This window comes from Larus michahellis, chromosome 17 (assembly GCF_964199755.1).
Source record: "Larus michahellis chromosome 17, bLarMic1.1, whole genome shotgun sequence".
Taxonomy (NCBI): Eukaryota; Metazoa; Chordata; class Aves; order Charadriiformes; family Laridae; genus Larus; species Larus michahellis.
In genome coordinates, this window is record NC_133912.1 from 2,155,181 (window position 1) to 2,169,739 (window position 14,559).

General features: G+C 45.3%; 1 protein-coding gene across 4 annotated transcripts in view; it reads left to right on the forward strand.

Moving 5' to 3' along the window:
- Positions 1-14,559, forward strand: part of KCNJ5 (potassium inwardly rectifying channel subfamily J member 5) — a 119,878-nt gene that overhangs the window by 59,481 nt on the left and 45,838 nt on the right. The window contains exon 7 of one of the 4 annotated variants that reach the window (XM_074561433.1): positions 450-2,264. The exons of 2 other annotated variants lie outside the window; for them this stretch is intronic. In XM_074561433.1, the coding sequence (XP_074417534.1) occupies positions 450-805 (356 nt within the window). In that variant the 3' untranslated portion in view covers positions 806-2,264. Of the gene's footprint in view, positions 1-449; positions 2,271-14,559 lie in introns of those variants that run through there. One more of the 4 variants, XM_074561432.1, reaches the window with a different exon arrangement.

The following is a 14,559-nucleotide window of genomic DNA, read 5'->3' on the forward strand; positions in this document are numbered from 1 at the left end:
CGGTGGGAGTGCAGGGCAGTGGTTCGCTCCACTTAGGGGCTGTGTGGGTTGGGATTTGGGGTGCCTTGGCAGGGTCGGATGTCGTTGTAGCACAATTCAGCAGAAGTGCCGTTAGTATCAGCCACGCAAGCAGCACCTCAACAGAGCAATGTGAGGACAGAAAGAAGCTGCTTAGTGGTACCAAGGTACCACTAAGGTTTGGACCTCAAACTCATGAGCCCAAGGTTCAGGAAGCAGTCTGAAGATGCGGCGATGAATCCAGCCCTCTTCCTTTGAGTGCTCAGCTTTTTCATGATAGAGGCTTTTGTGAGGCTTATTAAGCGAAGACCTTTTCTGTGTCCCAGAGCAATCAGGTATGGAGATAACATGAAAGTGCTTTTAAATGAAAGAAGTGGTTGGGTGAGCATGTAAGGAAGCTTTGCATTTAACATCCCTCTGTTTCTACCCAGGGATGACTTGCCAGGCTCGCAGCTCCTACATGGACACCGAGGTGCTGTGGGGACATCGCTTCACTCCTGTCCTCACCCTGGAGAAGGACTTTTACGAAGTCGACTATAACAGCTTCCATAGCACTTACGAGACCAACACTCCCGTGTGCTGTGCCAAGGAGCTGGCCGAGTCTCGCCGGGAGGGCCAGCTCCTCAGCCACCTCTCCAGTGCCACCCTCCTGGGCGGAGGCAGAGAGGCAGGGACAGCAAAAGAGGAAGAGGAAGAAGAAGAAGAGGAGGAAGAAGGCAGGGAGCCAGCAGGATTGAATGGAGCCAATGGGACAGCAGGAGAGGTGAAGGAAGACCTGCCTGTATAACACGTGAACTGCTGGACAGTAGATACCCACACACACTTACTGGGAGACTGTGGCCTGGCGAGTCGGGAATTGACTGGGAGTCAGAGAGCTGAGATTTATCTCCAGATCTCTGCTGCCTGCTGCTTGATCCCGGCGAGTCACTGCACAGCACTGTGCCTCAGTTTCCCTCCCCTTTTATCTGTACAGTGAGGTTCCGAGCTCTGCACTCGTTTGCAAAGCATTTTTCATCTCTATGGACAAAGCTCACTAAATATGATCACTGTTAAAATCAAAAATCCCACCACTGGTTGTTTCAAAAGGTGTTCATTGGGCGTTCAGAACTCTTCCCCCTTGAGAGGGTCTTTAAAAAGTAAAAGTCCAGAATGTCCCATCTCAGTATGAAGAATGTGGTTTCATACCTTCACTTAATTTGTGAGTCAATGTATTGTAGACATTGTTACTGCTAAATTAAAAGAAGAGGAAAAAACCCAAACCTCTCTGGTATGTAGTGAAGTGTTTTGCCTTCATGAATTTTAGCATTTTCCTCCAGGATCACAGTCCTGCAAAATGCCTGATATTAACAGGACAGCTTGCCCTGCGAACCTTTAGCATGTGTATCCGTTGTATTTTGGACTGTCTTCTCAACCTGGAGTCCTGTCTTTGTGTAGGCTTTTCATGGAATCTCTGACACGTTATTAGGCTGTCCATGGTCACAGGAAGTTTAGATCTTGCCCCAGTGAAGGTTTTTTCCTGGGTGTCCCAGTTGCAGTTCCAGTTGATGTTTTAAAACAAATTAAGTGGCCATCTGAGAGTTCTGGGATTTCAGACAGAATCCCTGGAGTAGGTAGACCGGGTAAGCAACAGTTTGCAAAACTCTCTGCTCTTCTGTAAAGTACATATTTGAAATAAAGCTGATGTCCCTATGGCTGATGGGAACGTGCGCTGACATAACTGAAGCCATCTGGTCAGGCTGGTGCAAGCACGTTAGTTGGTGTCCAAAATCAGGATCAGTTCCTGATTCTTCTTCAGGAAGAAGAAGAACTACCACGTCTGTCAGTGCGAGGAATAACATCGCTGGAGGTCTAATGCTTGAAGTGTTTTAGGCGTGCGTTGTCCTGCAGCACAATTAAGATTGTTGTTCCCATGAAGCACCAAATTGAGCTAACAATTTCGGTCTCTACAAAGAGGTAAGCATAGAACAATACTTCCCCAAAGAGGATTGTCATGGCCAGAAAAGGGTGAAGAAAACTAGTCTGTGAGATGAAAAATTTCCAGAAATTTGAACAACACCAAAAAATGGCCTTGTTGGGGAAAAATCTTCTCCCTTACCCCTCAAAATTTGGTGGAAAAAATAAGATACTTGAAGGATAATTTATCAAAATGGAATGAAGAATATATAATATGCAAGAGTTATTTTCCATATAGGAAGGACCATATGTTTATCTATGAAATAAATATACATTGTAGTAGGGATGGACTGAACTGCACGCTGTGGTTTTGCCTCTTGATATTAACACAAAGACGAGATAAACTGGAAATAGAAAGCAACGGTCTTTTTGGCATGTAAACAAAGAGGAGAACATCATCTGTAGGGATCAGAGATACTATTTAATTAGAGACCAGATGTTATAATGCAGGTAAAAGAGAAATTTGTATTTCTTTCTGAGAGGGGTAGAAAAATGAACATGACGGGACTCTGTTGTCCTTAATGCCACGTTAAGGGCCAGCAGTCAGCTTGGCCTCCAGGGTGTAGGAATTACCATTATGTTATACAGTAAGTTTCAAAGTGAAGTGACTTTATTTGAAACGCTCAGTTCGAGAAAGCATCTTGCAGACTTGGAGTGAGCAGTATTTTTCAAAAGGGTCTCATTTTAGTTTTTCTGCTCAGCTTCCTCTTTTTCAATACCGCGCCGCAGAGGAACAGAGGGAAGAAAACAGGGAGAGGTTTCTTAGAAGGGTTTGTTCTTTTTCTGAGACTCTCGCTTCTCACCCTACCTCGGCAAAATAATTACGTGTCCAAATTGTTTTTCAGAATTTTTTTATTCTGCAGCTGAAGTGAACTCCTAATGTGGGGGATAGTAATGGAAAGTAAAACCGTAACTCAGCCGTGCAAGTCAGAGGCAATTTCAGCCCCTCAGAGAGATGTTAGATAAGCTCTGCCCAAGGAGCTGACTTGTTCAGCTCAATTCAACATGAGAGAGGGCTCGCTGGGTCCCTTACCTGACACCAGAGATAGAGAGCTTGGAAAATGGCACTAGATTGCCTCTGCGCCCGCCTTCTCCTTCCTGGCTTCCAGAGAGAAGCTGGCCATCTTCAGATACCCCCAAAGTTATTTCACCTGCTCGTTGCCCTCGAGAGTTCATCACGCAAAACCTCTCTTTCCTACTCCGTCAGGTCTGAGCAATCATAGCCTACGTGTTAGGAATTTTTGTTGTTGCGCGTCAGGTATTGCTAGCAGAAGAGCTGCTGACCGGTGCGCAGTGCGGCGGGGTGCAAGTCTATTACAACCCATGGGAATTAAGACGAGAACTCTATTTCTCCCCTCTTGAGCAAATTCCTTCAGCAGCTGGGTATTCTGTTGGCTTCACGGACTAATTCTGTGTTTGAAATTTGCAAATACGCCCAAGTACCTTGTGGAAGCGAAGCTTCAAACAGCACCGCTGTGAGCAGGAGCAAAAGAACTTCCCTGACTTCTGTAGAATAGGAGAAACAGCCTCCTGTGCTTTTTAATAAGCAGAGCAGATCCGGAGGAAGATATCCTCCAGCGCTGAGCGCACCTTGCATTTGATATATAGAAGGTGAGGAACCGTATTTTCCAGTTGTGTAGCACGGCAATCAGTTCTGTGGGGTTTGGTAATGCAAGCCCTACCCTTTCCAAAGCATTTCAGGCAGCCCTAGGACTGTCCCCTGTTCTCCTTTTCCGTTCCTTATCCCGGAGAGCGATTTAATTTAGTGAGCGTATTGGACCTTTCTGAAAGTAAGGGAGTAATTGTCATCTCTGAAAATTATATCAGTTTCCCCGCCGTTTTGCAAGCGTGTGCAGGACAGTAAACCATGGGAACAGAAGCAGAACAGACCCACTCCTTGCCGTAACGAACATTTAAATACAAGTCTGCATCTCTTAGGTGAGTTCAAAGAGCTCCACCCACATAAATATCCAATACATACTATCCACTCATCAGCCTCCGCACTTTCAAAAATATTAACTAATACTCCACAAGAAACATTTATAACCTGTAAACACACTATTCATGCACAAATAACCATTCATATTTATATAATGGACCCAGTAAACAAGCTAAAAATACATATTCAAAACATTGAATAATTGCATCCGCCTTACAAATGTATCACTGGTAAGCAAAATTCACCACAGCATCCGTCCACAATAGCGCGCGCTTGTGGAAGTGTCTGTGTCCATAAAATAGCCAGCTCTCCTGCCACGCACCTGCCGGCAGCTCTCAGGAGCTAATTGTGCTCGTACACAAAGCGTTACTCACAAACACACCCCCACAGAAGCTTCCGTACCCGAATCCTGCACTTTAAAACCCCACCTGAGGACCCTGTTATTCATCGTGAGCCCAGGTGCCTCCATACAGACACGCACGTACCCAGTGTCCTTCCTGCGGCCAAATCTACGCCGTGAAATGGGAATCCCTGGGCTGCAGAGCACAAACCCAGCGTAACCCTCAGCACTGCACAGTCAGGAAAGGAATTTGACTTCAGGTGTGTGTTTCCGTCCCGCAATCATTAATGAGAGTTTTTCAGCAAACGAAAGCTACGTTTCTCGTTCTTGATTTTTCTCCTTGTGACAGGAGAGTTGGGAATCACCTTTCTAGTGCAGGAGAGTTAATGAGCTGTGAAGGCAGGCAGGAAAGGAGGGCTGCTCACGGCGAAGGCTTTGTCATTCTGCTTGATTTTGTTTGAGGGTTTGGGGACTGGCGTGGGAGGGAGCCCTGCAAACCGAGTCGTTTTGGTGTATCAGCTGCTTCCCGAGGCCTGGCTTTTTATCCGTGCTGTTCTTCTGCAGCGTCACGAGTGCTCCTGGGTGGCCAAGCTGACCTCCTGTCCTTGTTCCCCTTGAGTTTCCACACTTACACTTATTAAGGCGACTCTTTTTGACTAAAGTATGTTTCGTAGACTGATCTGAAGATACCTAGAGATGAAGAATCCACCTTTTTCCTTGGTAGTTGGTGCCGGGGATTAATCAGCACGCCTCTTAGAAATGTACCTTTCCTTTCCATTTTCATTCACCTGGCTTTAACTTTCACTCCTTTCCAGACCTGACAGTCATTTTTTAGGCTTGAATTTACCCCCTCGTTGTTTTCTCTCCCTTGTTATTATGAATGTATTTCCATCAGAGCCAGTGGATCGTGAAGCTGAGATAAGAGGGAATGTTATTTATGCTCAAGTAATTAATACCCCATGATAAGCTCCATGCATTGCCAGCCGTATCTGCTGCAGTATAGCAGAGGCATCTTGCCAGCACGTGTTAAGCAGCAGTTTGGTGGATGATGGAGAGGATGCTTAATTAAGTCACAGGGAAACTAGGCAAGCTTTCAGTCCATGCATAGAAGTGGCAGCAGTTTCCATTTCAAGGCTAGTGAGACAGCGATAACTACTGAAAGTGCTGATAAGTACTGAAAGTAAAGCCTAATTTCGCAGTTTTGCTGGAGGAAGTTTGTTATTTGCCTCACGGGAGTGTCTGGGCATCCTGCTTAAGCTAGACCCAGGTAGCACAAACCTGTGACTGCTTTTCCGAGAAGCCTAAAACCTAACTAAAGCCCCACTGAAGTCAGCAAAAGGCTGAGCCCTTAAATTGACACTCAAATACTGGAAATAACAGTGGGCGAGGAGGAGGGGAAGTACCTCGGCTGAGCCACCTAAGTAGGGGTTTGTTTGCCAAAGAGGATGGCAAGAGCTCAGCGTCTCCTGAATGAAGCCACGGTTGGTCTATTCAAGGCAATAGCAGGAGGGACAGTGAGGTGGTTCCAGCTCCTGAGGTCCCATCGTTGCCCAGGGCTTGTGGAGCGGCTGTTGGCTTTAACCGAGTCGAATTTAATACCAAACAGGGCATGTTATTTAAGGAAGGGTGATTCAAAATTGAAACAACTCTATTCTTTCAAGCCTCATCTTGTAATTGAAATATTCATAAAGCTCCTCATTCAGCATATGACCATGCAGGAATATTTTAAGGATTCCAAGCTTTTTGCAGTTACAATGTGCAAATTCAGCAGCACTAGCCGGCATTTTCTGAGTGCAAATGCATCATATTTTTGACCCATCGCTCTTTCAATATATTTTCCCTTAAGGGACTTTTCATCAGATTGAATGAAATGGTGTTTTTAGAGTATGCACAAACAGCAGCTATGGGCTAAGCTGAGAAACCACCGAACTCATTGTCCTGGTCAGTGAAGGCTTTTGGGGTTCATGTCAGATAAACCTAATCTTAAAAAAAGGTTCTTTTTAAATTTTACCGTGGTCCTCAACTCAAATCCTGCGTGGATTTAGAGCTTACAAAACCGAATGCAGATAAAGCCAAAGGTTAATAAAAAATTCTATGACTCTGCGTTTCTATCCCATAAAGGGAACAAATGCTTCCCCCTTTCTACCTTTGTTATCCAAATACCTGGTAGCGCGTACATCTCCTCGTGTGTGGCTAACGAAGCCGTGAAACTGAAATGTCTGTTCCCATTGCCCAAAAATCTAAGATATGCACTATAGGAGACCATACAAATAGACCAGCCTGTCAGCTAAAATACCTGACGAGAATCAGGATGACAACTATAACCCTCTGTGTTTATGCAGATTTATCACTGAATGAGAAGCAAAAACTCGCAGTAACAGGAAAATTAATGACGGTGAAAGCTATTCAGCATTCATCCCCCCCCCCCATGTTTGTTCCGGGTTGTTCTATCATGTGTCCGTCATTTTTATGCCAAACAAATGAGCAGTACAATCACTACTGAATTCACGCCCCATCTGCCTCCCTCGCATACGGTAGCGGAGCTCAGCTGTTTCTCGGCCTCCCAGAATAGAAAGAGGAGAGACAGATGCCAGGTGCAGGCAGAGAGAGTCATCGCCCGATGGACCCTTGAAGGAAGGCCATGAGGGGTTTGTCCTTCCCAGAGCGAACCTTCCCTCCGCTGCCAAGCTGAATAAAGAGACAGACCGCGCGGCTGGAACCGCAACTGCAAAGGGAAGGGAGTAGGACCAGGACCCCAGATCCCGTGGGGCAGCTGGGACAACTCTCCAACTACCTTTCAACAGCAGAGAAAAGACAATTTTTTTTTTCACATTTGATTTCACCATGTCAGGTTTTATCGGATCATAGCTGTCTCGCTGCCCTGTGCTTCCCCTGCCTGGTTTTCTTCTACCTTCTCGCAGGGGGATCGCAAGCTCCGGGCGCGGGACTCCTCTGTTGTGTCTGCCCAGCAGGGCTGAGGCTCGCCGTTATTCCTGCAGCGCGCCTCCTCGGCAGTCGTAATAACGAACTGAGCGAATAATGGGTCCCGGCTGGTGTAAATGTACAGCCCGCCCCGCGCAAAGTGCTGGGCTTCATTATATACAATATTGAAGAAGGCGGCATAATTGATGGCTAAGGCAATGGGCTGTGACTCAGAGAACTCCCATTTTATCCCTGCCTTCCACTGCCCCCCCCTACAATTCAGTGCTTACACATGTTGCTTTGTTTGTCGTATGTGTTTAGGCTCAGGTTCAGGAAGGCCCAGGAACATGTCCTGAATTTTAAGCTGAGTTGGGGCTTTATGGCTGCAATGTCATTGAGGCAGGAGCTATTTCTCATCCTGGGTTCACACAAGGAACCGTGAAGTGGGACACTGTCACAGGGCATCGTATAGCCCTCAAAAGAAGGGGTCATCCCTAAAAAAGAGGTCATCTTCCCTGTGATTTCCCTCTGCTCAGCGTGATCACTGACAGGGACAAGAACAGGCTTGTCCAGGAAAATCTGTGGCCAGAAAGGGGGGACCAAATTGGAGGGGAGACCCAAACAGGGGAGAGTGAGGCCGAATGTCAGACAATAACAGGAACTTCATGATGGCACATTTCTGACCTTCAAAACCTGCAGACCCACATGCTTTTACGTGGAGAAGGTGGCGCCTGCAAACCAAATCCCTGAGAAAACCGACAGTTTCCACCAGGCAACCTGACAGAAGTGGGAATCGCTCCCCATCCCCGCGACTGGGCCGTGTCCCTGCACAAAGCTTATGCCTTGTTTTGCTGGTTGACGTGGGCTGTATGTGGTGTTCAGAGTAAGGACAGTCTCTTTACCTGGAAGAGTAATTGTTCCATTTACATAAAACATATTCATTAAATTGCCTGAGTGGTTGTACTCTTCTGATGAGCTTTCTGCCTCCCTAGATCTTGTCTGTGTCAGGCTTTATTTCTGACCTTTTCATTACTCGGAGTCTCTCATGGATCCCGTCCTCTGTATGTTACCACGTCAGTTTTTCTTGTCCTGTTTGACATTTAATTTTTATCAACTGTAGTGTGGGTAAAGTTGGTTTTCTTTGTTTTCCGTGCTACGTTCTTCTCCCGCTCTCCAGACAACTGTCATTCTAGAAACACGAGGGAGAATTTTCTTGACGATTTGAGATTTTACAGCAGGACATGGAAAATTAAAACTGGGTTTAAGGTTAATGGTGTCTCCTTGAGCTGATGGGAATTGCAGAGTGGGTACAAGAACACGAGTCTCATTACTGACCCGCAGGGTCTGAGTTCCCTCAGTACCTTGGGGGACACCAGAAGGTATCCCTGGTCACTGGAAAACCCTTCTGCACCTCCTACTTCTTGTGTGGCCGGCACTCTTTCCATTTTGTGCAGAAATTAGCCTTTGGGTATGATGGAGAGACACACGTTGAGGTTTTCCAGCCGCGCTTAACGTATTTGCCACACCCTTTGATGAGGAATCTCTTGTTGTTACTCATTTAACTGAAAAATCGAATTAACTCAAACAGTTTAAGCAGAAAAGCAGAAAAACTATTCACAAGGACATCCACAACAGGAATATTTGTGACAGACAGATGAAGAAACACTTCCGTTAGCTCCTCTTTATTTGGGAGGTTCCTACCAATTAACAGCAGCCTTCTTTCACTCTGAGATCCTCTTAAAGTTCTCTCCATCTTTTTGGTGACTCACTGGGCATGTTTCACGGTGAAGCGTCTTATGTTGAATTTTTCCTCTATATTAATCTGTATACAAACGTATTTATGCATTTATTGGAAATATATAGCTCATTTCTGACACCAGCAGACAGTAGAGAAGCATAAACTAATGCCAGATCTCACTAAAATGAAATACTTTAATTCTGCTCGATACAGCAACTCAATCTCCAAATGCCAGGAGAAAGCATCTCAAATAAAAATTTTCTGCGTGAACATGAAGATTGATATATTCTATACCCCATAATAATGGAATATTTCACATTCCTTTTAGGTGGAAAGTTGAAAAGAGATCTCTGACTTTCTCAAGGGAGAGTGGTATTATTTACTGAGCAATAGTATTTTGCTACTCGGTGTCCAAGGGAATATGAGACGTCTGGAAGAATTAATGAATATTCAAGGAGCACTGCTTTGCAGTGGTCTTCAGCTGGTAGCTGTGTTCATTCATGTACATTTAAGTAAAGCGTAGATTTGCTCATTTTTCACAAGACTTCCTTAGAAGGCAGGAAAACAAGCAGGCTGGGCTTTTATAGAGGGAATTTGAAATTAAAATTAGACGTTTAGGTGTCATTTCAGTTGTGAAGTAGCCCTTAGTTCTGATGGTGGGAACAGGGATTCCAATTATGTTTACTTTGTATGCGCAAGGCTTGGTGAGACAAACCATTAAGGATTGTTAGTTCTTCATAATATTTCCATAGTGCGCAGGGCTTTTCAACACCGTCACTAAATTAGTTCTTGGAAGCAGTTGTTCACTATATTAACGTAATATATCCCACACATAGTAAAACAAACTGTTTGGCCTTTCGAAGGAGAGGACCCCAATCTTAATAAATATTGAATTACAAAAGCCCTGCATAGGGAATACAAGCTAATTCTTTGCTTTTTCACCAGCTGCGAGCTGCTCCGTGTGATGTATGGTACAAACTCGCCAGGAAAGAGGAGCAAATTGAAAACACTACCCCTGTGGGCTCCCTTATTAGACTTGAAGTGACTGTGAAATTCACAGGACACAGCTCATTAAAACAAGGCTGGCAATCTGTGACCTCTCGAGTAGGAAGATAAGATCCATGCTGAAAAACAGGCTGTTGCTTTGATTGTGGGGTAACAGCTACAGAGGAGAAAAATTTGTATAGCTGCTTGTTAACCCGCTCGTTACCAGAGCACATTGGTCCTTCTACAATGCATCATCAGGAGAATAGAGAACACGGCCAGCAGGTGGAGGGAGGTCATCCTTCCCCTTGGCTCTGCGCTGGTGAGGCCACATCTGGAGCACTGGGTCCAGCCCTGGGCTCCCCAGTTCCAGAAGGGCAGGGAACTGCTGGAGAGAGTCCAGCGGAGGCGACGGAGATGCTGAGGGGCTGGAGCACCTCTGTGCTGAGGAAAGGCTGAGAGCCCTGGGGCTGGTCAGCTGGAGAAGAGCAGGCTGAGGGGGGATCTCAGCAACGCTCAGCAAGAGCTAAAGGGAGGGAGGGGGGCAAGAGGATGGGGCCAGACCCTTCTCAGCGGTGCCCGGGGACGGGACAAGGGGCAACAGGCACAAACTGGAACATGGGAAATTCCATCTCAACATGAGGAACAACTTCTTTCCTGTGAGGGTGGCAGAGCCCTGGCACAGGCTGCCCAGAGAGGTGGGGGAGTCTCCTGCTCTGGAGAGATTCCAAACCCACCTGGACGTGAGATCCTGTGCCACCTGCTCTGGGTGACCCTGCTCTGGCAGGGGGTTGGAGGAGATGATCTCCAGAGGTCCCTTCCCACCCTAGCCAGTCTGTGATTCTTTGAGATTAGGTCGCTCAGGCCCAGTTAAAAATGAAGTGATGGGACCCTTGGAGAGCTGTGGGCATTCCCATCACAGCTCCCACTCTCTGAGGGGTGTTGTGCTTCTTGGACATGTTGACGATCTGCTATGCAATGCATAGGGTACTGAAAATTTCAGTGGTGGGTATTTAATCCAGCAAAGTGGAGATTCAGCACACTGCAGGGCCATGAGATAGATGGTTGGTTTTTTCATTTTTGAGATGTTTAAATGGTGTTTGAGGATATGGCCTAATACTTCCCTGACCCAGGTGAGTGTATCAAGAGGAGGAAAGTTTCCTTGGTATCCTGGACTCTCCCATGAAATATCTGTCTCCTTGGAGTACATGTTGTTGAATTCTGTCCTTTTGGTAACTGAGCTTTAAGAGCACCGGGCTTTGTATGTGGGAAACTGAAGTGGCAGGAGGAAATGTCCGGGCTATTGTAAATCAGCGTAGCTTTATAGAACTGTCTGAAGGCAGACAAGACGGTAGTCTGCAGCAGACAATCTGACTTGCCCTCAGGGATAAGTCCTTAAAATTCCTGTGCAGTGTTCCCTATCTAGGGTGCTTTCTATTATGTTAGTACCAAACCTGGTATAGTACAATCCGGTCCTGAATATTCAGTTACAGGTTGTTTGCACTGAAGAAAAGAACAGGATAATTTTTCCACAAAGTTACTCCAGGTTCTAATAAATCCCATTCTCCTGCCACTAGAACCCGGGGAAAAACATGGCAAGAATATTAACATTTTCTACTTGAAAAAGCAGCTATCGTAGTAGTTAGGTTCAATCCCTAAAGCGATCATCTAATTCTAGTCTGACATTTTCTGTAAGCGAATAAACCTGCATCTTAATTCTATGCCTGTCAAAGATTAAATAATGCAACATCAGCTTTTAACGTGATTGATCCAAATAAAGGCCATGAAAGATGTAGCCTGGTTGGAAACATTCAATGAAATAATACATCTCAGAGAGGCTTCCCCGCCGTCACTGCTAATGTGAAAAAGTTGAATTGTGGGAAAAGAAAGACACGAGATGAGAACACTTAAGCTGATGTCGCTCGGCATGAGGGAGAGTAGAATCTGAATACAAAATGGGCTCAATAATTATGAGTGGGATTCATGCTCTAGTGAACTAGGGAAGGCTGCTCCGATGCCTTATGAAAATCGGGTTCTCTTGAGGCGCACCAAATTGGGTTTCCAAAATGACCAGTCAGCCACAGCTGAATATTTTGGCCCCGCTCTCCATGGCAGAGGAAAGAACTAGCAACCCTTATTTCTGACAGGTAAGGGATTGATTCCCTACTTTCCCTTAGGAAGAATGGGAAATGGGACTTCAAGAAACAATAGCCTTTTAAATTTCTCATGCCTTTTCTTCCAATCTTACTATTCTTTTCAGGGCGAGTGAGGGATGTAGAGACGTCCGACTTGAAGTAACAATAAGGAAAGCACTTTATGCTGTTGTACTTCGTGTTATTGTGGTAGTTGTCTGTCATCTGCCTGCAAGTATCTTGTAGGCTCTGAGCCATTGGGGTTTTTATTTGTTCTTCAATTGAAAACAGGTCCTAAATTAATCCTGTCGTAAGTCTGACATAAAGAAGCAGCCTTTTCCTGATCCAAATCAATTCAATGATTCACTTCTTGCATAGCGTGCCGATTGTTTACAAGGATGAAATGATAGTCTTTGTAAAACGATTGTGAAACAGAGGCCTGGCTCATAAATGTTTTATTCTTGTGTCAGTAATTTTAGGAAGTGAACTGAACTTTACTGTAGGTAATCTTGTGTGCTGGGAGGGCCCTAGCCTGATAATGCTGAAAAGGAGAGGTCTTTTTGAATATTCAATCCGCACTAAGCGCAGAAAAGAAGATGGCTAGATAGATAAATAGAAGGAAAGAGAGAAAGAAAACAAAGAGAGAAAGAAAACAAAGGAAGGAAGGAAGCCAGGAAAGTATGGGTTTATTTTTAGGAAGCGTTTATTCTTAGTGGTGGTAAATCACAGCCAGGCTGGATTCAGCAAAGCATGTGTACACAATGTTCTGATATGGAGGCGTCCAGATACCCTTCAAGAGCCCGACGTACAGGGTACAGGTTGGCCAACCCTCCGTTAGCTTGGTTCATCCCAGGGAAAGCGTCTGATGTCTTCTGCACCTGTGCTATTAATAACTGAGGTGGAAGGGGAGAAGTGATAGGTTTTAAATACTAGGATCATTCTTTAAAGTCAAATTACATTTGGCATGTACATTTATTTCCATCCCAATTAAATTTCTGCTCCTCTTTCTTTAAATAGCGCACGTTCCAAAGATTAAGTGGGAAGTTACTGGAAAAACTCTAAACTGGTATCAAGGGGATTCGTATTTCTTACCTAATTGTCACTGAGGTGGATGCTTTGGGAATATTTCCAAGACTACACTTGGGTTAGTAGTCACACTTTGAACACGTCTTACTGAAGTGGGAGCAACTGGTGAAGGACGGGAGTGATGTTATGTCCCGCATGGCCATCCTAAAGACTCCAGGGTGAGCTGACACAGCCTGGCCCCCCGTGCTCCGAGTGATTACTCGGTGAGTCTTTGGCACATCTGGCATTGCAGGAAAGTTTGTTCAGTAATTACATTGCTAGTTTGGGTCTGGGGGCCTTAAACTTCCTCAGGTGGTTGCTCATGTGTCAGTGGTCACGTTGACCCCTTGCTGGAAGGTTATGCTCCCACTGTTGCACGTGGAAAATTGCAGGAAAGTTACAGCTCGCATGAAATAAGTCCAAAAGATGCAGGGCCTTGCTGAGAGGATGTTCTTCTTTTATGGCTTTAACTCCGAACTGATTACAAAAAGAGAAAGGAGAAAGTGGACAGCAGTCGTGAAGGAGTGGAGACACACTCCCTTGCCCCTTTTCTCTCCTGTCCCCCCTCCATAGCCCTAAGTGCTGACAGCAACTCTGGTTCCTATTTGTTTTCCCCCTTCCTATCAGGGCACATGGCTGTCCAGAGGAGGAATCCTTACACGCCTATCTGCAAGGTCCTTGAGAGGTGTTAAGAGTAAACTAGGTGTGAACAACACATGAAGTGGGCACACACATGGAAGCTGAGGTGTGAAAGCATTTGCTCAGTAAAAATAGAACCCGGCTGTTGGCAGAAAGAGGTGTCTCTAACAGATAAACCCAGCGGTGATTGACAGGAGCTGGGGTTTTGTTTTATTGGTGCATCAGTCTGAGTTTCTTGACCTTACGAGGAAGGAGAATTTGGCAGGACAGGTGAGTTTGCAATTAACGCCAAAAGAAATGCTTCTCTCTTGATTCTATACAGAACAAGCAATACCAGTTTTTAACCCCTGCCCCACACATAACGTGCTTAATTGGAATAGAGAATAAATGAGGGATTATCGGCTGTTAATGATCCCACGGAAAAGCATGAGCTCTATTCCTGTTTGATTTTGGTGGGCTTTGTTGTGGAGGAGCTGCAGCTCTTGAGTCCCAAGCATCCATCCAGACCATCCGTTTTGATCATTCCTCGGCACTGGAAAGCTTGTCTGCGTCCTTGGTTTTAGAGTGAATGTTCTTCTCAGGTGAAATATTTATATATCAAGGGTTGGGGGGTTTTTTTGACTAAACAATAAATTGCAGTATGGGTTTGATAGGAACATCCCTCACGTATTACCGTCATACCACAGACTGCAATACTGCCTTCAATCCACAGATCTCATCCATTCACATCCCGCAGAGATCAGCATTTTACAAGCAGAAAGCGATTTACCAGACAAGTCGCAGTTCCTGTCTGTATTATTATTTGATATATGGCACATCTGATGTAAAT